The sequence below is a fragment of the Parambassis ranga genome, chromosome 3 (assembly GCF_900634625.1).
Source record: "Parambassis ranga chromosome 3, fParRan2.1, whole genome shotgun sequence".
Taxonomy (NCBI): Eukaryota; Metazoa; Chordata; class Actinopteri; family Ambassidae; genus Parambassis; species Parambassis ranga.
The window spans coordinates 22736491-22761050 of record NC_041024.1 but is presented as its reverse complement, the minus strand read 5'-3'; the positions used below and the strand labels follow the sequence as shown (position 1 = coordinate 22761050).

Genomic DNA, 24560 nt, shown 5'->3' with positions numbered 1-24560 from the left:
TGCTGCTTCACCTGTGGTGGCCCATTCTTTTCTAAAGGCATTTGTATGTGAACATCTGCCTAATCCACTGATTGGTGCTTGGTTTATGTTTTTGTTTTCTAAAGCAAGTTGCAGTAGCCTACATCTTTTAGCATATATGTGGTTTAGTTTTCTCTTTGGATTGAGCACACACAGAGATATGAATAGACCGTTTTTACTTGAATGTGAGGCCACAGTCTGACCCAGTAACAATAATGACTGGGGTCAGTTAAAGAGTAAAAATATAAAACAGTAAGCGATATTAAAAAGTTAAATAGGGCATAGAAATAGAAATACTGCTCGACTAAAACAAATAATTGATCATTGAGACTTATGTAAACAATTTCAGATGTCAGAATGTATATGAGTGGTATAAGGGAAACAGTATCTGATCAACAACGTCTTTAGAAAACAATCCTTAAGTCCAGTTGCCTCGATTTAAACTATGAGAACAAAAAGACTATGACCTGGATGAATGAGAGCATCCACAGATATATCTGATCATTTCTGAAAATGTTTCCAAAAATCAAATTAAGTTTTCAATGCAGCTCTTATGCTCTTATTATCGTGACATAACAACCTATTATAATGTCAAAGGGTAGGTAGATAGTAGCTCTGGCTGAATTATGCAGACACTGGCGTCCTCATCGGGTGCTTATGGCTCCAGTTAGTGTTATCCAATCAGAAGCCAGAACCGCTTCCCAGGCCCGCCTGTGCGTGAATACCATTGGCTCCATTTTAATACGTAGTGGCCTTATAGGCGGGGCCTGTGGCGCTACGATGAGTTTCCTCCAGCGGTTGCAGGATAACCAGCACCTGGAAGAGGGAAGAGTGGACAGGTTACCTGTGCTGTTTCCCGTTACAACTGTCTTTGGGTGAGTGAGCTACGGTACAGTAGCGAATTTATATAACGCATATTTAATTTAAGCTTATTTGCATAATGACATTATGCTTAAAATGGCAGGGCTCCGTGTATAGGTTGTTTTTATGGTGGTTTACGGTAGCTCTTGTTAGCATCAGAAGAAAGGCTTGTGTAAGAGGGAACTAATGGGCTAAAACATCATATTATGCAGCACATTTTCCACAAAAATGAAACGTTTCGGTTTTGTTATGCAACGATGGGTTACTCCCCTCCCCTCAGCGCATATTTCATTTGTCTTTAGAAAGTTGAAAGAAACAATGTGGGCAGTTTGGTCCAAATAACTATGTAACAGACTACTGCTCGTTTACCTCGGATGTAAATCAGTCATCGATCTGATCATCACCTTTGCTCCAGAAGTGCGTGTGTGCTTGTAAACCTCATGTTGTGGGGACAATCTTGTGTTTTCTCTGTCTCACTCTGAGCTTCCGCCCCTTTTGGTCATATAATCCTGATAATACAAGGACTTTAATATAGAGCTGGGTTTAAAGGTAAATTAAGATTAATGCTAATGGGGCCTTCAGTGTTTCCAAATCCGGTTGAAAAAGCTAACTTTTTGTCCTTTTATTAACTAACCTCCTGTTTGTTATCACTCACCTCAAAGGACGTGCACTTCAATAATCTCCAATTACCCTATTATCTGTGTGTACTGGAAATGCTCGGCTGTGTGTATTCGTCTTGTCAGAGTTCACGCTGTAGTCGTGGGAAATAGCACATTTAAAAGCACATTTTGTGAACAGCACAAGCTGCATTACATATTAACCCCTGATCACCTCATCCTTCAGCGGAGTTGGATGGTGCAGCAACCATGGAGACTACCAGGAGACGTACCACGCACGATGCCAATGGGAAAACACCTGAGCAGAGTGAGCAGGCCGCACAGTGGGGGAGGGCATGGTGAGTTTAACCTATGTTATGTGCTTCAATGAGTGGTTCTGTCAAGGTCATCACACAGTAAAGTAATAAACACAAAATGTAAATAAATACATTACATTTGAAACGCTGTTCCGCAGCTTTGTGCTGTTTTATTTATCTATCATACTATTATTTAAAAACATTACCATCAATAGTTAGAGAAACATAATTGTGTGAGTTCATGCAATTACTTATATTTTGTGTTTTTTTTACCCTTTGTAGGGAGGTGGACTGGTTTTCCCTGATCAGTGTTGTTGGCCTCCTTTGCTTTGCTCCTTTTATTGTGTTCTACTTTGTCATGGCCTGTGATCAATACCAGTGTTCCATCAGTGAGCCTCTGTTTGCCCTCTACCGGGGACAGACCACGCTGCCTTCCATCTGGGCCCGGGCACCCTCTTTCTCCTGGTCAGCTGCTAAGATATATGCCATCTGGGTCAGCTTCCAGGTAGGTAGTGGTGGAGATTCTTGACAGTGCAGCTGACAGGAATAATATTTTGTCTTTAAGTTAAAACATATTTTGTCTGTCTCCCTAGGTGTTCCTGTATATGTGTATTCCTGATTTTGCTCATAAGTTAATTCCTGGCTATGTTGGTGGAGTGCAGGATGGAGCCCGAACTCCTGCTGGTAATTAACATGCACATAGCCATGCGTATCTGTGAGAGGATTTTGTATCAAATTGTATATGTTAAATCCGTCTTTCTATTATTTTATATTGTTCATAAGGCCTGATCAACAAATATGAGGTCAATGGGCTGCAGTGCTGGCTGATCACTCATGCTCTGTGGGTTGCCAATGCCCATTATTTCCACTGGTTTTCTCCAACCATCATCTTTGACAACTGGATCCCCCTGATGTGGTGCACCAACATACTGGGCTACACTGTGTCCACCTTTGCCTTTATAAAGGCGTACTTATTTCCCACCAATGCAGAGGACTGGTCAGTATTCATACACAGCACATGCTTATAGAGTGTAGATTTATTCTCATTGTATTAACTTGTTTTTTTCCTCATAGCAAGTTCACAGGAAACATCTTCTATAACTTTATGATGGGCATTGAGTTTAATCCACGCATTGGCAAGTGGTTTGACTTCAAGCTTTTCTTCAATGGCCGACCTGGAATTGTAGCCTGGACTCTCATCAACCTGTCCTACATGGCTAAGCAGCAAGAACTTTACGGCCACGTCACCAACTCCATGATTATTGTCAATGTGCTGCAGGTAAGGAGGAAACCTGATGTCACAGACTGTTTAAAAAGAATCATACTCAGCAGTTTGTGTGTCTGATGTTTTTTTTTGCTCCTCAGCGAACATCACGGTGAGTCATAATAAAATAAAAATTAAATGACTGGATCATTTGTATTTAATTGTAGGCTTTGTATGTGTTGGACTTTTTCTGGAATGAGGCCTGGTACTTAAAGACCATTGATATCTGCCATGACCACTTTGGATGGTATCTGGGCTGGGGAGACTGTGTCTGGCTGCCATACCTTTACACACTCCAAGTAAGATACACAGAGAAATAATAATCCATTACTGCAAGGGGTAAAAAATAATGATACTGTAACATTGACCTGGCACCTTTTAAGCAACAGTAATTGTGTTTGTGGCTTTCCAGGGTCTGTACCTGGTATACCACCCAGTCCAGCTATCAGACGCCCACGCTATAGCAGTCCTGCTGCTCGGCCTCGTTGGGTATTACATCTTCCGCTCCACCAACCACCAGAAGGACAAGTTCCGTCGCACCGACGGCTCCTGCTCAATCTGGGGCCGCAAACCCTCCTATATCGAGTGCTCATACCGCTCCGCTGATGGCGGCATGCACCGGAGCAAACTCCTGACCTCAGGCTTCTGGGGCGTGGCCCGACACTTCAACTACACAGGTGACCTCATGGGTTCTCTGGCCTACTGTGCCGCGTGTGGCTTTGGGCACATACTTCCATACTTCTACATTGTTTACATGACCATCCTGCTGGTCCACCGATGTGTGCGCGATGAACACCGCTGCAGCAGCAAGTATGGCAAAGACTGGAAGAGCTATACTGACGCCGTGCCTTACCGGCTTGTTCCTGGAGTGTTTTAGAAAAGGAGGAAGAGGTAAGAATGGTGGGACATCTAAATATTACCAAAGGGTAATAGGTTAAATTTTATACATCAAGAGATCACACTACACTGCATTTTATATTTTTATATATTTTGTATGTACATATACATATATTGGCAACAGTTCTCTGCCTCAGTAAAAGCAGTTTCAAATAACTACTTTTTTATTCTGTGACAATATACTATTAAACCATTGTTTTCCTTAAATACAAAACAGTCAGTCAGCAGTGCACATTTTTTCAACAGAAAGTCAATGGGTCTTATCTGTGTAATTTGGCAAAAAGAAATTATTTGTGAAATTGAAAAAGACTAATTTTAGTTTTGCGTTGATACATTATTCCTGCTTTCAGTGTCTATGGTATGACAATACCTGTGTTTCTCGCTACTAAAACACAATCACTTTGATGATGTCACTCAGGTCATATGATAGGGTAAATAAGTTATAGTGTTATGAGCGATATTTACTATTAATACTGCCTGCAATGTTTTGTTGCTGCTCCCTGGTTAAAGGACCAAATATGGTTGTTGGCTCTACTGAGAATACGCACATGTAGAGAAGTAATGCCATCTTTGTGTAAAGGTTGCATGAATGCTGTGCTTGATTTATTCTTATGTCTAACCACCAGGGGGAACTTTGTTGTTGGACTCACAGTAGAAACCCTTGTTTTGATAGTAAGATTTTTACTTAGATTATCAGTTGAATCTGTGAAGCACTCAAACGTGTGATTGCTGAATTTGCATGGTCGACATTTACATCAGTACAAACCATCATGTTGTGGGTTTTCTTTTTACTTCCTTGTACCATCATTTCCTTTCTGACATGAATAAAGTATAAAATCGCTTTTGTGTGGACTATTTTCTAGTATTCTAGTAGTACTTTTTCACTGTTTCATTTCAATTTAGAACAATTTCTATATATTTTTGCATTTTTTAAACAGATCTGAGCAATATTGATTGAACCAATGAATAAAACTCCATCAAGTGTTCATACAGTTATGGTAAAGATCTCTTGTGATGTAATTGGGTTTGTTCAGCACTAGAGGGCAGCATATGACAGTGCCTGGGGTCAGTCAGAGGAATAGGGAAGAATGGTAAAGCTTAAAGTTCATATAATTGCTCATATAATGTCATCATCTTTATCGTCATCTTCATTATGCAAGTCACTCACTGTGTTATAACCATTAAGTCAGAATATATCAACAAGAAAATGCGTCTAAAACTGCCACAGAAAGAACTCCATTTATCAAATGTACAACATCTAAGGCATGACATTTATGATATGATAGCATGTTCTCAAGTGTTTAGTAATCCATCAGATGTAGTGGTCCTTTGTGCCACGTAAGCGCGATATGTGCCCGCTCCATGAACCTCCCCATGTGCAGGTCTTCTATCACTGTAATGATACAGGTTATGGATGTAAATCAGTTATGATAATGGGAGACATTGATTTCTCTTTCTTTTGTTCAACGCTAATGCAATATGCACCCGATTCATTACATTGCATTACTGGTACATAGAACTAAATTACCTTTGATTCTTTTTTTCAGGTTAGCTGCTTCTCAAATTGCCCCTGACTGCGAGGAAGTGTTACGTGAGATTGAGGAGGCTATACTGCGCGAAGGCCAAGTTCACTTGTAACCAAGCTGACTAATAGCTGTCTGTGAAATAGATGGAATCTGAAGAAAGGGGTGATCTTTTTGTGATGACACTAAAAGCTAGACTATTGAATTTGCCTGTAGGAATCAAGTGCCCATCCATATAAATGTCCACTGTATACAGTAACCATATTGTGGAAGCAGCTGCACATTCATCTGTAAGTGAAGGACCGGTGGGGGTCAAGGAGAAGAAAAAAATGGGAGTAGGAGTGAATGGCAGAAAGAATGAGAGAGAGAATGAGCTATACAGACAGCACAATGGGATACTTGGAGCTGGTGCCATTCCTCAGTTAAAGTTGGCTTGATTTCCCGAGAGGCCAAATTAGTTTTTATTGGAAGTTTGGGGGGTAAGAGACTCGTGGGTGAGAGTCGTAAGCCAGGAGGAAAGGGGCACCGCAGAGGGAGGAAAGTACATGATTTGTCAGCAAACTGCGGGCACTGATAATTCACATGTACCATAAAGTGCAGCAGACCACTAAAGAGCCTTCCAGGCCACAGTAGGCTTAATAATCACATTGTGGCGGGTGAGGTTAGATAGACTGTCTGTTTGGGGTTTGTGGCAGAGGAGCAATTCCAGACATCATAATGTCGACCTCTTGTACTTTGGGCTGAATGGCTGCATTTATTGCGGGTGTCTATTTTTAATGTCTTCTTCTTCGGCGGCCTAGGAACAAAAGAGGTCGCCCAAGTCAGCCATTTTGGTTTAAGCCTCACTTGCGGTGACTCTCGCTGTTTTAGTCAGAGACAGAGAAAACATCCGACTGTCTTTGGTGAACCATTTCCTAAGCTCCCATCTTCAGAATGAGATTTTTCCATTGTGGCACTTCTGGTGCAACAACACCCTGGGACTGAAAGTTTGTGATTTACACAACATGTTTGTCATTTTTAAAGCTCATTTTGTGATGACTGTCATTAGAAAGACATTAGAAAAAGTTGTGTGTGACATCAAAGAGTGACCACACATCCTCTTGGTGGCCGGCTCCCACCTGACAATACACCGTTTGTACTATGTATTAAAACAGATGGAAGAGTAGCTGTATTTCACATGGCAAGAAACCCTTGAAAACAAGCAGCAAAGTCTGCTTGTTTCAGCCTGTTCAGTAGTGTAGGTTCACTATTTTTTTATTACATAGATGTTGAGTCTGTGAACTCAACAGTGACTTTTCTTATTTCCTCTTTCTTTTTCCTCTTTTTTCCCCCCTGACTTCTGACCTCTGACCTCAGGCTGAGTCCGTCTTAGCTAACGATAACTGATAAGACAGCCAGACTGACCATCAGACTAAACAAAACTGATGTTAAAGGTTAACATATATACATTATAGGGCCTCACACAGGACACAGATAAAGACCCCCATAGATGCTGAGACTGCAGAAAAATCTGCTTTGATCAGGTGTCTGTTCCTTCTCAGTTCAGCAGCAACTTGAACTTTATGGCTTCCAGACAAAATGCTGCTTCACCCTGAAACCAGACGACACGTCCCACCTAAGGTCTCTCTCCATTGTTCTCCTCCAGACCTATTGAAACAGGTCTTAAGTTGAGAAAAGGTAGTTAGCTGGCGGAATCCTATGTCTACATTTTGGACCTGACTCCTTGTAAGTCACTCAGAAAGTTGAATTAAAAAAGGATTAGGAGCAGAGAAAAAATTAGAGGGATTAAAAAGGATTCTGAGTCTGCAGCACAAATCCATAGCTGATGTGGAAGAAAAATATGATTGGCTGTAGATGCTTCATCTCATATTAACAAGGCTTGCGAGGCATGGAGGCACACTCTTCACACATCAGCGGTGTCAACAGCAGGAGCACAGCTAGTAAATTGCCCATATTTTACATGTTTGGAGTGTGGAAGTCGAGGGCCTGACTTTCCTCTGCTTCAGTCAGACTCTAGTTGAGAACAGCTTGAATTCTACACAGCTAACAGTGAGCTAAATCGAGCTTGACAAAGCTGCAGGGGAGCTGGTGCAGCTGTAGTTACACTACCACTGTTTACCAGATTATAAACGATGCTGAGAGATCTGAAACATTCGAAAATAAAACCAAAGAGCAGAATAAGCAGTTTGCTTCCAATGATCTCGCACATCCTACAATTCGACACATTATGGCACCTACACATAGTTTCCATAAGAAAGGGGATTTTCTTCAATGTGTTTGGTCGCCTGGGAGACGAGCAACAGGCACGCAGCTCTGGGTGTGTGAGAAGTGACAGTCAGTTGTTATGGAGTGGGTAAAGTGATATTAGCTGGCACTGGATGGTTGACAGTACCAAACTGGGCATGGCTTTAACACTAAGGACCCCCTCTGACCAGATTTCCCTTGCCTTACCACGCCTCGCCTAACTCTGGAATTTGGAACATTAGTGGGTATGACATGTGGTGACAAGGACAGATAAGTGACTCCAAGGTCCTACTCCATCAGTTTCCATATAGCAGAGACAGATTTTCATTTCTGGTAGGAACCACATAGGCACAATATTGAACTGGGGCTATCTATGTTGTTGATCTTCAATCAGATCTAAGGACAGTTCACCCTTATGAGCTAAGGGTTTCTTCCTGATAAAAGGGGTTCAGGCTCGGGGTTTCTGTACCAATTTTGATTGTAAAAGGTGCTCTATACATAAAATTGAATTGAACTGAATTGTCCAAACCTAGATAGCAAAAGTTGGTGTGGCCCAAATCTGGCTCACTTAAACATGTTTATCTGGCCCACTTATGGTGTGGAATGATGGCAGTCAAGTAATCCACAGGTGGTTGCCACAGCTGAGCTACAAGTGGACCAGACCATAGGAACACCTCTACCAAAAACTAACCAAGTATATTCTGTGGGCCACTTCAGGGCCACATACAGAAAGACATATCTTTGCCCAAAGAGGTCTACATTAAATTTGGGGAATTTGAGCCACATTTGATGATTTACATGTGGGCCACTAGAGGCTCACTTCGAACCCTCTCACTAGTCACAGTTCTACGCTTGGACAGATTTGTAAAATGTTTGCACCAATTTTTGTCTTCCAGTCTTTTAAACAATGTCAAGAAACAATCTACCGATTTTCCAGAAATGGTGGCGTTTGTACGCAGTTTGTTTGGGGTCCGTATGTATGCGTATAAAGTGGGTACAGAAAGTATTCAGACCCCCTTAAATTTTTCACTCTTTGTTATATTGCAGCCATTTGCTAAAATCATTTAAGTTCATTTTTCCTCATTAATGTCCACACAGCACCCCATATTGCCAGAAAAACACAGAATTGTTGACATTTTTGCAGATTTATTAAAAAAGAACAACTGAAATCACATGGTCCTAAGTATTCAGAGCCTTCTGAATTTATTGGAAGCACCCTTTTGGTTGACTTTCTACAACTTTCTTCCATCTCTCGACTGCATCAGCTCAGCCACAGTGATCTTACGGTTCTTCTTCACCTCTCTCACCAAGGCTCTTCTTCTCTCATAGCTCAGTTTGGCCGGACGGTCAGCTCTCGGAAGGGTTCTGGTCGTCCCAAACGTCTTCCATTTAAGGATTATGGAGGCCACTGTGCTCTTAGGAACCTTAAGTGCAGCAGAAATTTTGTTTTTTTTTGTAACCATGGCCAAATCTGTGCCTTGCCACAACCCTGTCTCTGAGCTCTTCAGGCAGTTCCTCTGACCTCATGATCCTCTTTGCTCTAACATGCACTGTGAGCTGTGAGGTCTTATACAGACAGGTGTGTGTCTTTCCTAATCAAGTCCAATCAGTATCATCAAACACAGCTGGACTCAAATGAAGGTGTAGAACCATCTGAAGGATGATCAGAAGGAATGGACGCACCTGAGTTCAATATATGAGAGTCACAGCAAAGGCTCTGAATACTTAGGACCATGATATTTCACTTTTTCTTTTTTAATACATCTGGAAAAATGTCTTATCTTTTTCTTTCAATAAATGGTGCTGTGTGTACATTAATGAGGTAAATGGTATTGCTCTCAGTTCTACAGATCACCTTCTTACTGTATATGAACCCACAGAGATGCTGAATGAGCCTTGTACTTTTCTCTTAACAATTAGCTGACTGGTCTGAACTAGATCTAATGATAATTGAAGCTGCAGCAGTGCCTCACACAGCCCTAATAGCTTTCTCTTTAATAAATCACAAGACCAATCACTCTTCCATTACCTTCAATCACACTTGCCACAATCACACAACATTCAAATGCTGCGCTGTATAGATTTTACATGATGACAGCAATCCAATGCGTTGTCTTTCCAATTGTCTGAAGTAGAACCAGAGGTTGGGTATAACACTGATGTGAAGTCAGCAGTTTTAGTCACATATGCATCTCATAACTGCTCAGTCTCGCCTTTTGTTGGCAGCCAGGCTGTTTTTTAAGCTTTGTTTTACACGTTAACCACGCCGCTCCCCATATTCAATCTATTCTCCTAGCCATCTTACTGCTGAGCCTAGCTCTTCCTTGCCACATTATTAGCTCTGACCTTTGCGTGTTGGTTCCAGTGTTGATACAGAGCCAGAGAAACCCAGCCAGAACCTGAGCCAGAAATAAAGGGCTAACACATGTTGCATTTTATGAACAGTCCAGCCGTGGATCGTACTTATACAGTCATGAATACAGGTCTGTAGGGACTTTAAAACCATGCCTGGCTCTCCACACACACACACACACAATTCATTCCCATCCACACCCTGCTGCTCTCTCTTGGCTTGAACTATCTGTATATATGTCACCTCTTCCCCTTAATGCTCACTTATTCCCATTCCCTTCTTCACCTTCGTCCAGGGGGACAATTCTAAACACATGCTTTTAACCCCACCCTTTATTTGACCTTCTCCACCCTTCCATCCTCATACCAGGTCCTCTGACTACTGTATAATCTTCTATCTCACACTGTCACCCCACACACCGCTGCCACACCTTCCCAGTCCGGTCACCTCTGCTCCCCTGCATCCTCAATCATAACGTGTAGTCTAAGGAGTGGTGTCCTCTTCAGCACCTTACATTATGTTCATATGCTCATCAGCAGCTTGTGAGTCACTGATCACCGGTGTGATTATCAGTGGACTTGAAACACACACCTAATGTGTGCACAGATGATTTATCTAGATATTAATGATATTCTCAGCACTTTAAAAAATAAATAAGGTAAATATACAAACAAGCAAAGCTAGATGGTGCAATGATGGGGAAATTGTAGCGTTGGCATTTACACTGGCAGGAAGTCGGTAGCAGCAGGAAGTCCAAACTGCCTCCCTAACAGCGGGGAGCAGCAGGCTGTCAAGAAAAAGGTACATCACTAACATTTTATTTTGTGTTTGCAATGCTGCTCCATTTATTGTGCTCTTGCTTTCTGTGAAGTAAGCGATCACAATGCCAGCAGCGGTGAGTAAGCTGGTTGCAGATTCGTGTGTTTTATTACAAGTAAGATCTACTCACCTGAATATAACACCAAACTGGCCCCTAATGCAACCAAGGTTTAGCTAAATTTAGGCACCACTGTCATGAATGTCCTGCAAACAAAGACACACATACAGGGATTCCTTGCCTTATTTGTCCGATGTTATATTTTATTATGCATGTTAAAATGTGGGGCCAGCACTTTAAGATGTATTGACTTTGTCCTATAGTATTTAAGGCAAGACCATAAATCATTCAGACTAAAAATGGATCATCTCTGAGAGCATAAATGTGCTAAAAGAATTTTTCTTGCAGTTTCTCAGGATATATACCAAAAACAGCATGATTTACTCCTCCTGGGATCCAGAATTCTATCTAATATAATTGAAAATAGCCCTAGACATAATTTGCTGCAGAGTTACGCAGCAGAGCAAAATATCCATTTAGGCCTGAGAGCGAGAGAGCACCTTCACAAAGTGAAAGTGGTTCTTTCTGTGAGGAGTGCAGGACATTTTCTGTGTTTTCGCATCACCCCGATCCTGCACATCTCTGTTTGACTCCAAGCTACACTATAGAGTTGTTGACCCCACACATGAGCCAGCTCCTCAGTGGGTCACCTTCTCCACAGTCCTTTTTTATATGTTATCATTCTTAGTTTGTATTTTGTCGTGATCTGGTTTGTTCACTTCTTGTTCACTCTGTCTTTGTTTTTTTCACCTTTAATGTAAAATGTGTGAAGACACTTTGTAAACACTGTTTTAAAGGAGCTGTTATTTTAATATGCATACTGTTTAGAGCGGAGGTCTGTGGTAAAAAAGGCGTACGTAAGATCCATGGTGGGAAACTGGCTCAACCTTTGATGCAATATATGAGAGCTATATATGTGAGGGTCTATTATATATATAAGAGTACACAGTCCTGGTAGATGCATGTGTCGTTTGATGAGCCTACTTCTACTTTTTAACCAAAGATGGCCTGACTTGTCAGACGTCTGTAGGCCTTAAAGGTAGGGTAGGAGATTTCATTGTGATGCACTTTTTGTTAAATTAGTGTAACTTCTCTTTACAGTCTGGTAGCAATCGATTAGTTCGGCAGTTTCACATTAAAACGAAGAATATGAATCATCTGTGGAAGCTATAAAACGCTAAAAACATCAGCCAATCCTACGGGTGGACCCTGCGCGGAGTATTGGCTGGTTGTCACTCTCTTCCTGCTCGTCGCACCAGAGGTACGTGCATGATGGCCGAAGTCACAGACTGCAGCTCGTCATCAGGTAATGTGCATCCATGTGATTGGGAGGCGTGGCTACCCTTACCTTTAAAGACCAGCCGAGTAACACTTTTCAGACAGACACATGCACAGCACAGATTTTAGTTTCTAACTTTACATTAAGCACCATCCAATCAATCCCCCACCGACAATAATCCTTCTTACACTGATCACTATCTAAGCTGTCTAAGACGTCTGACGCCTCGTAGACTGATTTCCATTTCTGCAGTGAGATATGTTAGAAGCTCTTTTTTCCCCTTTTCTCTGATGTCCCACAGGCGTGGTAGGTAATCAAATAATCAGGACATATCGGATGCATTAAGAGGTGAATTTAATATGTTTTTGAACCTTTTTCTAATTACATTGCAAATCCATGCTGTCTGCATGTTAATAGAAAAATGTTCTGTATAAGTCCTGGACTCAGATGAATTAGTTTGGACTGTTTTTACAATATAAGCATTACATTAAATATCTTAATAACACATGTTTCTAAATCTTTCAGACAAACAGTGGCGGTGGGTGAATGGACTGTCAGCAGTCTGAGCTGGCTGTCCTGAGCAGAGCAGTAGGATGTAGAAAGCATTGTCACCAGCCACTCCGTGCTTCCTCTCTCCACTTCCTCCTTCCTCCCTGGCCAGTGGCACTGCAGAGGCAGAGTATCCCTCCGTCAAACATGTGCGTGTGTGTTTATTTAGTTTTGATCTCCAGGAAAAGTCCCACTGATTCCATTCAGTCTTTACTTCTCATGTGGATCAGAAAGTGTTCCCTGACCTAGTTTGTGCACAGCTGTATGGATGCACTGAAGTAATTCATGTGTAGCTTCAGCATAACGTGTCAGTGTCCAGTAGCTGTATCTGCCACAGGAGTCTTTTACAGGGCAGCTTTTTTTCTGTTTTTTTTGCAACAGGTTTTGTGCAACAGGTGATTTAGATCTAGAGATCTTCAAAATTGTGGGGATACATTATAATCAATGGTAGAACATGTAGTGATTTGGGTAAATAAATGGATACAGTTTGGAGAAACAAGCTCTTAATTTAATAAAACAAAATAAAAACAAACAATAACAGCAGGAGGGGTGCATTGTACGTGTGTTTGTATGAGCATATACGCAGGCAGTCCTGTCTGAACAAGCCTCACTGCTGATTCCCATCAGCTCCTGCCGCAGTGATCTGTTGGCTGAGCTTTGTGAGCGAGCTGTTTTTAGACGGACAGAATGTCACTGGATTTATGTGGCTAATGCCAAAACAGCTGCTGCCATGAATAGCTGGATGAGGCCTCGTAGTTAATATCCACATTCAGATCGGTGTCATTCAGGAAATGTTGCAGGTGATAGAAAATGAACACATATTATAGTACAGACAGTGTATGGTGATTGTCTTGACACTCTTAAACGTCTTTATCTACTGCACAACATTGCACACTTGAAAGCATGTGCGTGCGCACACACACGCACACACGCACACACACACACCAATTTCCCCTGCCAGCCAGCTGGCACAGAGCCCATCTGTGTCCATTCTGAGGCCTGTCTGCCATTTATGTTTCCAGCTTGTCCACAGGCCATCCCATGTGTGTGTCTGTGTGTGTGTGTGTGTGTTCCTGTGGAGGATTGGTCCCTTGGCACACATAGTCACATTTCCACACCCAGTTCCCTTCACAGCTCCAGCCGCACCCCTCTCCATTCACACTGTCATGCTACATCACACACACTATAACAGGCTGGTCATTTAGCTGAACCTGCTGTTGCTGGAAGTGAGCAGTTGGTGGAGCTGTGTTTGGAAAAAAAAGACAGGTCAAGACAAGGTAAAGATAGGAGAAACATATCTTTAAAAGATCTGAATCAGTCAAAGTTGAATCAAAGTTACAAGCTAAATCAGCACATACACATACACACATCTCCCTCCCCGGGCTAAAGAGGAAATGACTCTTATACAGCAGATCTCCAGCAACCTAGCGACTGATTGGCCAGCAGATGAAAGACACCTGGCCATTTACCAGTTCCATAGGCCAATCACAGGGGAAGGACGCCACAGCAGTAGTTGCACTTTGGGACTCTGTGGAAAACAAGAGCTGGCACAAGTTTATTTTCACCCCTGGGGGTGAGGGCATAGGCCGGGGCCATACCAATAAACACTGTTGGTTTATAACTTTCAGGGAATACTAGAAGTGAGCAATTTGTAGTTCAGTTCTAGTACCTTTCTCTGGGGAGATCAGTTGTTTCTGTGAAAGGGCTCTGACTTTCATCATGGTACTGTTTTGCTGACTAAGGATAAATCAGTGTCAAAGCAAGTAGGAGCTATGTATAAAATCAGCAACTGACTATCTATACAAAGTGAAACATTAACTGCATGTGAATCCACTGCTCCACCAGTGATGAGAACTGGAAACCTGACCGAAACACACCAAAGACAAATATGCCATGGCTCGGATTAGAGTCCAGCTGGTTTAGCTGAATGGAGGTTTTGGGAACTTTAGTGCTGAAAGTCAGTCAGTGTAGTCTGGATAGTCCAATTTATTCCAGGGGGGAGAACAGAGAGTACATTGGATGGTTAAAGTTCTCATTTTAAGATTAAAATATCTGTTATTAGACCCCTGAAGAACTGTCAGGAGGTTTTCTGACTCAGTACAATCTCAGATGCTGCATGTTATTTTTCATGTCAGTAATACAAACATGAAATCTTGTAAAGGAGTTTAGAGGAGAGAAGAAACCGATCTGTCAGGATTAAGAGCAATACAATTTTTATCCCAGAATGACTGTGACATATTAGCATTACTAGGTGTGTGTGTGTGTGTGTGTACACAGCAGTGTCTGCATGTGCGTGGGTGAATCCCTTTATAAATCCTGGCTGTTAAGTGGGTATGGGATGTACAATGCATTATGACAGTTATGGATCTTGTTGCCAACAAGAACAAAAACACACACGTGCAAAAATCAATTTTAGATGCTTTATAGTTCGGTGTGCAGCAATATCGTTACAAACAAAGTTAACAGTAATCAGTCTGGTAATCAAACCTCAGCTTCCTGTGTGTGCAACGGCTTCCTCATCTTCTCCCTTAGGTACTGCTGCAAACCAAATATAACAGTGGCTGGGAGAAAATGAGATGACAGAGAAAGACGGCAGCTGCAGACAGAGGCAGTCCTTCTTCTGTCCTTGGTGACTTGAGTTTAATTCTTTTATTGTATTACTTAGCCAGACCGAGGGTGTCCATGTTGTCTATACCCAGATGTTGATGTTGAATCTTTAAATGTCTGTACACTTCATGCCAATGTTAATCAAGCACAGACTGTACTGTTAATAGCACACTGGTATTGATGTCATATCTGCATTGAAGATGAAGTGTAATTAAAATTACACATTAAAATGTGTGTTGTATATATAATTATTATATTATATTAAGATAAAGACACATGGCCTAAATACACAAGGTGAGAGTAACGAGACACAGGCGGACACAATTAGGGAGGAGCAGCCAATCACAGAGGAGGGAAAACACAAGAAGTTGCAAAGTACAACACACAGGGGTAAATAAATGAATAAATAAACCAGGAAACAATGAAGCATAAAAAAAAACAAAAAAAAAAGATTTGTTCAAAAAGAAACAAGACTAACCACATCAGACTAACCAACCTTTGCAGCACTGTCTCCATCTTTGCATATGGTTGCCTGAGCTGTTTTTTTATGATATCAATGCAGGACAGCTTTACATGGAGAGGCACCATCATATGAACTGACTCCTACTGGCCACATGAAAGAAATACAACTACAAGAAGCTTCTTCTCTGCTTCACATTGCGTTTAACTACCGATAAGATCACACACACTCACATAATGAATATAAGGAGACTCTCATTAAAGGCTGCTGGAGGAAGCTGGTCTGATCAGTATGACTCCAGCTGACTGAATGGGACTTATTGTACATTAAAACACTTAATTTTTCTATTTGTCAGTCTCAATCCTGCTTATTTTGTAAATTGTTGACAAAAATGTTAAACAAGCCATCATAGTTGTTGTTTTGAAATGTTCCATTTCAGGGTTATTGACAACCTTTTTCATATATTGTATAACCTGCACTAACTCTTTCATAGACATGAACATGAAGTCACATTTAATTCTCTATCTCTTGCCACAGCTGTAGCTGGTGTTTGTTTGTTTTTAGACCATGAATAAATGTTTGCTCTAAGATTGTTCTGTACCTCGACAATATGAAAGTGTGAATTAATACATAGGGTGTAGCTAAATCAAAGCTGTCTGTGAAGTGCATATAATGCGCAGCACATAATGACAGCATATACCTATGACCTACTGACCTGAGCCAAAAAATGTATTTTATTTTATTCCTTTGGGTAAGGTATCTCACAAATAACATGTTTCCTGGCAGATCTGTTCCCGTTGACCAGTATTTCAGATTATCTTTACTTTTCTGGTGCTATACAGGTTTAACATAGAGGACGGTGGGGATTGACTTGATTTTGGTGCTAGCCTTAAGTGGCCATTGATGGAACTGCGGTTTTTGGAATCTGATTTCTCAGCCCACTCGTACGTGGTTCACTGAGGCTTGTTCCACCTGGGTCACAAATGAGAGGAAATTTGATGACATCTCTTTTCTAAGTGACCGGAAAGTAGACAAAGAACAACAGATGTATTTTCAGAAAAACGGAAGTCTGATGAATAAAAAGGCAAATGTACTGTCAATAAAAGGAAGTAGAAGAAGTAAAACTGCAAGAGAAGAGAGAAAGGGAAGAGCAACAACTGCACCGCTCAAGGACACGTCCTGCTTGTACTTTTTGTCACTCGTCCAAATTTCCGCACTTGAGAGCGTAAGTGGAAATAAATCAGCCGACAGGCCTGTATGTGAATGAGAATCGGCAGTGTTTGTGTGTGTGAGATAGCTAGGAAAAGGAGTACACGCTCATTTATTTCCGCTGGGCCAGACAGATTGTGAGTGAAAAATCATCTGTCATCTCTACCCACCCCTCAACCTGACTCCACCCCCTCAGCCTCCACTCACTTTGCCCCATCCTCAACAAACTACATGAAAACCTGCACGGCCATAATTGGTGAACTGTCTGCACGGGGTGACTAACACATCAGTCGTCTGTCTGCCTCGCTTTTTGCACTTTGTTCCTCCTTAATATGGAGGGCTTCTTGTGTTTCTTTGATCATCCATCTAAAAGTATCATTTCAATTTTTTGTTCATGCCATTCCATCCATCACACTCGCTGATTTATCCTCCTCTTTCAACCTCCCCATGTCCCCTCTTTCTTTCTACGTATTCATTTAACTCTGCGGGCCGGCATATCGTGCTGAATGCTAATAGGTTCCCACGCTCAAAAGGTACAATACAGTGGAGGGTAAATGTGTGTGTGTGTGTGTAGGAGGCTGGGCGGTCAATCCACTGTTCCATTAGCCTGATGGAGCTTCTATTAAATTACAAACTCTCTCTCTCTATATCTCTGTCTCTCTCTCTCTCTCTCTCTCTCTCTCCCAATCACATTAGTGCTCTTATCTCATTTGTGGAGGCTCTGCAGGCAGGAGGGGAGGAAAAGGAGGGAGGGAGGGGGTGGGGAGTTATGATCTGGAAGTGGACATGAAGAAGGACAAGCCCTGGTAAATAGAGAGAGACACAGAACAGGGAATTGATGTGTATCTATGTGAATGAGTGTACACAGAGTGGCTGCATGTTTGGTACATAAGAAATGGTGTGTGTGAGATGAGTTCAATTTTTCAGTTGTCAGGGATGTTTAAAATGGAATTGGTCCATTAACAACTCTGACAGACATGGCAGCTTTTAAAACTGTGTGTGTGTGTGAGGCTTATTCTGAATATCTAAATAAGAGAAATGTGTTGGTTCATACTGCAAAGTTTTAAGTATATGATAAACATGAATGAATAATATATAGGACCAGGTCACATGGGCAGCAGCCTAAGCCTAAGCAGAGAAACCCAGAACTCCCTCTCCCGGCCATCTAAAAAAAAAATCCCTCACCTCACCAATACTCCTCACATGTTACTAACAAAGAGTTATTACTGTAGGCAGTTTGAGACACTTCTTTCATCTGGCACTTATCTATATTTCCCTTTTATCTCCATGTTTGTGAGTCCACACACCTATGGAGAATCTCAGACAACACCTCACAAACAGCACACATAGTTTGCACTGTAGGTCACATAAAGGTCATCGTAAAGGAGTCATGGTTAAGATGCGTTAATGTAATCATGGTCATTTGAAAAGCATAGCATCTTGCCAACTGTTCAAAAATGTCAACCCCGAATAATACAGCAGAACCATGTGGTGACTGAGCGAGGAGAGACATGGGGGGACAGAGACCTGCTGAACGGAGACAATGTGTTCCTGGAATGTATGATTATCAGTGTGTGTGTGTGCAGGCGACAGTGAGCCATTAGCCAGGTTTAAATGAAGGTTTACATCAACAGCAATTATTCTAATAATGACTGTCTTGGTCACCAGTGGCGTCTCTTATGTCCTGGCATCTGTTTATGTGTGTGTGTGTGTGTGTGTGTGTGCATATGGCTAAGTAAGGAAACATGCCTTGTCCAAGGTGACACTCAGGTCTGTGTGTGCAGATGTTTTTTATAGTGCAGCACTGGCAGGAGCAGGGTTTCTCTGTTCTGCTGAGCGTTACATACAAATCAGACAGCAAAAAGTAATTTTCTTGTTTCAGTTATGCCTCCTTCTAAACATGACATCATACAATATGCACACACACACACTCTGTGTCTATGAACAGCCCCTCACCTTTAAATCACTTCACCACAGAGATTGAATTCAAAGGTTACAGGTAATGACCTCACCACTTACCTCATTTGTTAAAACTCTGTGATTGGTTAATGGTTAATGTGGCCTATTTAGTGTCATCTGTCTCAATAACAAACTGCTCTCTGTGTACTCTCCTCTTTTAAAGTCTAGTTGCTCTGCATTAGACCCCTTTTCCACCCTCCCTTTAAGTCAGCTGTTTTTCATAATTCCCCCTGGAATATGGAAGATGTTTTTGCACATTAAGGACTTACAGGCTGTCATATTACATCTTTGTATCTCTTATAGATTTATACATAATAACTATTGTTTGTGCAGAGTAGAGTTAATACCACAAATGAAAGCAAGGTTAAATTAGGATTTTAGAGGCTTGTCCACATTAAGAACCATTTCAACAAATTTAAGGATGGCTGAAAAAGTGAGTCAATCCCCAGAGAATATCATGTTAAATTATACAACACAAATAAACATGTTTAGAGCCTGTGATAATGACACCTATACAGGAAGTATCTTTCATTTAGGCATTTTGTTTTATTATATTGATGATTAAATACAGGTAATGATTAAAAGTTATTTTATTTTTATTTATTTTTTTCATTTCATTGCTTCTACAGGTCATTAGACAGATACAAAGGCTGATTCTGGTCCAACTTTATATATACGTTTTCACTTTTGTTTGCAGAATTCTCAAATCGATGCTACTAATAGAGAGTCGAAGTGAAGACAGACAGATGTCTACGGTACTTAACCCTTAGGTCTTTTGTTAGAGGAGGATGGATCTTGAGAGAGACTTGATCCTGATCTTTTGCTGCCTGCAGGTGCTTCAGACTGCAGTTTACCAATTTTTCTAAAGACTTCTGCTATTTCTTTTTTTTTAATACACAGTGCACCACCAGGCCTAGTGAACTGGTTACACTGTCTATTTGAATCAGCAATACAGGTCCATTCGTTTTCTGAAACACACCACTTGGAATGATCACTTCCTTGCTTCCATGTTTGCCTTAAAATTTCAATTGAATGAATATTGTGCAGTTTGTATCCATTATTAGTTGCAGACTGTTTACCAGGTTTGCTGTGCCAGGTCTGGATGTTCAAATTACTCTTAAGTCCCTCTGCAATAGTGACATAAAGATCTCCCTCTGCGAGAAGAAAGAACAAAGACAAAGGAGACATTAGCCAGAATCACCTTCCATACTTGTCAATCAATCTGTTGTAATATTTTGAGTGCCAGATACAAGTTACATTGTGTTGCTTGTTGCTTGTGTTGGCTTCTATAAAAGGTCTGATTTTCAGTTCAAGTTCAATTTAGATGAAGATTAATAAATGCTGCCAGTGTTATGTGTTCAATTATGTTATGATTAGAGTTCAAAAGGACCCAGACAAAACCCAAGGCCAAAAGGTCAAACTGAAGGAGAGCATTATCTAACATAAAGACAAAAAATCTGAAGACTGAAAAAATACAAAAACAACTAACCAAGGCAGCAAAAGTAACAAAACCTAACAATCAACTATAAGAAAATGAAGACATGGTCAAACCTAGTGACACAGAGGACACAACAGCCAAACTAACAACAACACAGGTGAAAACAAGACTCAAATACACACTGGCTATGTCCAAAATCATTTACTCACTCCCTACTGAGAGTTCAGTGCAGGGCACCATATAGTAAAATCATTGGGACACCTTTTCATTTTCTGTCTCAGTTACGTCATTGCAGTTGCAAATAAAACATGCTGCTCTCCACCGGCTAAACATTGGTAGAAATTGTAATTTGTGCCGTTACAGCCCAATGAACGTTTTATGGCAAAGCATCAATAAAGCAAACACAACCTGTTGTGTTACATTCATTAAACGGATCAATATATTTTTCATGATGCATTGTGGGATACATTGAGGGCCCTATAAAAATTCTCACTAAGAATTCGGACAGCACTACAGTGGCACTAAATAGGGCCATATAGTGATTTGGGAGTGATTTCAAACACAGCCTATGTTAACAGGACACAGGTGAACACAAAACCGGGGCAGGCAGGTAATCAAGCGTGGAGGGAACAAAAAAGGAAGTAAATGGAACAAGAGACACAAGGAAACAAGAAACTTCAAAATAAAACAGGAAATACAAAAAAATATAAAAAGAGGTAGGAAAATAACTGAGACTTGGCAAGCAATTACAAGAAACCAAAACCAGGGATCATGACAAGTTAATGTTGCATTAAGAAGGCTTAAAAATAAACTCTAGTCCAATGTTTATTTTTAAATGACACATACACTTTTTTAGTGAGGCAGCACAAGACTTACCTTCAGGCTCTTCATCTTCTGATGTTTTCTTGACAAAACTTTTAAAGGTCTGACCAGCTTCTGATTTAAAATCATGGTGGGGTTCTTTCAGTTCGTTTGGGTCTGAGTACTGCTTGTTTGTAACGTCCTGCAGCGCTTTATGGAAGCCTCCGTTTGGAATTTTATATGCAAATGGGAAAGCATGAATATTCTTAAGGTGTTCACCTGAAAACAGTAAAACAAAGACCACGTGAGTCCTCCATCTGTGCACACTATTAGAAGATTGTCATAGATGTTACTGTACCTATGTGTTTGAAGTCGCCATATTTGAATGTTACACAAATGAATATCTGAGCGTTTCTTTTTCCACTGCCAGGATAGAATGCATCTTTGTCTTGTTTTTCAGGAAATTTCGGTGTGCTGTGTAAGAGCCAGATTCCAGTCTCTTTATCCAGGATCACAACACCTACAGAGGTTAAACAAAAGCTGCTGAAGCTGAACTACAAGGTAAAGTATAAACAGTTCTGTTTTCCAGAAGACCTTGGAAAATTATCCCCACCTTTGCTGTGGCCATAATGTTTATACTTTGCATCAGCATCGGGTGGTTGATCACTGTATGCGATGTATCCAGACCTGTCAGGCTAAATGTGAGGCAAACGTGTGAAGAAAATCATTAAGCAAGTTAGTTCAGTTCACACTTTACATACACTGCACTGTTACACCAGATTCTCAAGGTAGGTTTTCTTGCTAAAACCAGAGCATCATTCATTTAAAACATATAAAAGGCCATCCAGTGCCATGATTCTCACCGGTTTAAAGTAGGGCTGCAGTGTATTTGCCAGGACACCATTATCCTCATTGATAGAGTTGAAAAACTTAAATTCTGTGTCTCCTGGACCAATGTAAAAATATTCCACACCATTATTTTTCTTGTACAAAATGTACCTGTTGATGACAAGTGGAAAAAAGATCACATTGCTTTAACATTTTCATGTGAATGAATGTGCAAATACAGAGAAGACTTCCAGCATGAGAAAAGGTTAATAGAACTGTGCTGTCACCTCCCCAACATTCAAACCATGAACCGCATATTTCCCATACTGTACCATACAGGAGCCCAGAGAGGCATTTGAACTAATGATCAGTTTTAGGATGTTCACTGTAAGGCACTTCAATGCTGAAAATCGCAATTTAGTCCTAATTTGCTCAGTTTTACACTGAAACTTTTAAATCCCAAGATAGAAATGTCTGGTATAAAACTCAAATCAAAAAAACATATAAATCACCAATATGAGGGGGAGACAAACTGTTTTATCACAGTGTGGAAGAGAAATGAGGCAGGAGTGAATCTGACGGAGGAGTTTGTGGTGAATGTTTTAGAGGTGAGAAGAGTGTCAGACAGAGTGATCAGTTTGAAGTAAATAATACATTGAAGGTGATCCAAGGTCTGAGGTCTCAATTCAAGAAAGGACTGAGTGGAATAAGAGTAGGGAAACATTTCTAACAGTTGGACATCTGCTCTGTTGGACACCGCTTGAATAGGATTTTACATAACTAGTCAGCACCTAATGCTAAGTATTTTTTAGATACAATAATATTTGTAGAGAAAATTTTGAAACCCCATTCAAGTGTTGTCTTACCAGTCCACTTCTTTATCACTCTCATTTTTACAGGTTATTTTGCCCTCTGATCCCAGGCAGAGCAGACCAACAGTGAGGGCAGTCTTCAAAAGGATGTCCTGAAACACCAGGATAATGTAAACAGCATATCATTTTATACAGCTGTTATAATCCTCACTGCTAATGACTGTTACAGTATCACAGTGTGAGTGTTCCAGTTATAAAGCAATCAGCCTCTACTGTCTATACAGAATAGAAGTAAAACAGTAGGATGATTAAAACTTACCATCATGGTGCCTGAAGAGTTCAATGATCCTCAACTGATCTCATTTTCACTTATATAGACAGGGCTCAGAAAATACTGCATGTCTGACTGTATGTGATTTGCATGCACTTTTGGCCAGGCTGGGAGAGTGTGATTATCACATTTAGATAATGTTATTAATGTAACTGTCTTTTCATTTTACAACAGTCACACCATCAAGTGAATGCTGTACATTAAACTGAGTGTTTATTACATCTTTACCCCGTCAGCAGTTCAGCTCATGGTGGTATGTCTCTGCAGCTTACCTAAGCGGTAGTAAACATCCATATGTGTATGTAGTGAAATCTTTAATGATATAGCACATTATAGTGTTACAGTGAGCTTTAACTTTTTACATCACGTTAGCATTTATCAAACATTTGTATAAAGTTAACCATGACTGTTAACATGTAGCTAATCACGAAATGATTAAATAGTTAATTTGTGAGTCTAAGGAGAAGTTTGAGCCAGTTTCACAGATATTTCATTCACATTAACAGGTCATTCAAGATCTGACAACATAGTGATAAAATGTTGTCCTTATTCCATCCGTCCATAAAATCATTGGGAAATCTAGCTTCGCACATTTCTGTCATCAATTCAGAGACTCTTTAATTGATACTTTTGAACCTGGGACCGAATGGCACTTTACATTTTTTGACCTCTTCATTTAAGCTGGGGCCTCCTATATAATCTAAAATAGCATCTCATAAAGACTTACAATAATGCTAGTATCATTATTAAAATGAATACCAAACTGATGTAATGACATCAACGTTCCCTGAAGCCATAGCAAATCCTCTTATTCTGTATGTTCACAGAGCCAGTCAAACGGTCAGAACAGTAAGTGTATCTGAGGTGAACAGTTATCAGTTTAACCAAATAATAGAATGTATTTGAATAGTCCTGACTGAGCAGTTACTGTTATTACTTGAGAAGAATATTTCTCACTTCTTATCTAGGTTAGTACACCTCTCGTAGCTCTTTGTCTGGCAGGGAGGACTCAGATAGTAGTTTTGCATAATGTCACTTCAGACAGACAGACTGCAGGTCTGTGTAATTAATGCAATGTAGTATTTTTGTTGTAGACGTGTGTCCAGTTGTGTCCTGAATGGGCCAAAGGTCAATAAGTAGCATTCAGTATATACCTCCCTACCTGTCCACCAGGATTAAAATAAAAATCCAGATATTGCCCTTTTTGTTTTTATTTTTTTTTCATTTTACTTCCTGCTGATCTTCTGTTGTTTCCCCAAGCAGTTTGGGAAATTGATGCTGATAGGAAACACAATACCAATCAAGGTGACAGCAACTAGCAACACAATAAGCATCCA

At 40.7% G+C, this 24560-nt stretch overlaps 2 protein-coding genes across 4 annotated transcripts; one reads left to right on the top strand and one right to left on the bottom strand.

Annotated features, from left to right (window-relative positions):
• Nucleotides 1–792: 792 nt before the first annotated feature.
• On the top strand, nt 793–19295 carry dhcr7 (7-dehydrocholesterol reductase). 3 transcript variants are annotated; one of them, XR_003670353.1, is made up of 9 exons: nt 793–893; nt 1723–1834; nt 2075–2297; nt 2386–2476; nt 2576–2789; nt 2867–3071; nt 3224–3355; nt 3469–4202; nt 19285–19295. XR_003670353.1 is itself a non-coding variant. In XM_028401837.1 (8 exons), exons 2-8 carry the CDS (start codon nt 1746–1748, stop codon nt 3931–3933), a joined length of 1419 nt encoding a protein of 472 aa, XP_028257638.1. In that variant the 5' UTR covers nt 793–893; nt 1723–1745; the 3' UTR covers nt 3934–4794. The 3 variants fall into 3 exon arrangements, 1 of the variants encoding a protein (XP_028257638.1); XR_003670352.1 differs by lacking the exon at nt 19285–19295 and adding an exon at nt 11930–11941 and having other exon boundaries at nt 3469–4751; XM_028401837.1 differs by lacking the exon at nt 19285–19295 and having other exon boundaries at nt 3469–4794.
• LOC114433661 (plancitoxin-1-like) lies at nt 19221–23234 on the bottom strand. The gene is made up of 8 exons (XM_028402305.1): nt 23212–23234; nt 22947–23044; nt 22116–22251; nt 21866–21947; nt 21611–21772; nt 21328–21531; nt 20093–20167; nt 19221–19243 (listed from the first exon to the last, which is right to left on the bottom strand). Exons 1-8 carry the CDS (start codon nt 23215–23217, stop codon nt 19221–19223), a joined length of 786 nt encoding a protein of 261 aa, XP_028258106.1. The 5' UTR covers nt 23218–23234.
• Between the last annotated feature and the right edge of the window lie 1326 nt (nt 23235–24560).

Coding starts and splice junctions, on each gene's coding strand:
- dhcr7 (XM_028401837.1), top strand. CDS start 1,746: ATGGAGACTACCAGGAGACGTACCACGCACGATGCCAATGGGAAAACA. Junction 1,835..2,074: donor GCACAGTGGGGGAGGGCATG/GTGAGTTTAACC, acceptor TACCCTTTGTAG/GGAGGTGGACTGGTTTTCCC. Junction 2,790..2,866: donor CCCACCAATGCAGAGGACTG/GTCAGTATTCAT, acceptor TTTTCCTCATAG/CAAGTTCACAGGAAACATCT.
- LOC114433661 (XM_028402305.1), bottom strand. Junction 22,252..22,946: donor AGTGATAAAGAAGTGGACTG/GTAAGACAACAC, acceptor TGTCATCAACAG/GTACATTTTGTACAAGAAAA. Junction 19,244..20,092: donor GACCTGGCACAGCAAACCTG/GTAAACAGTCTG, acceptor TCCATATTCCAG/GGGGAATTATGAAAAACAGC.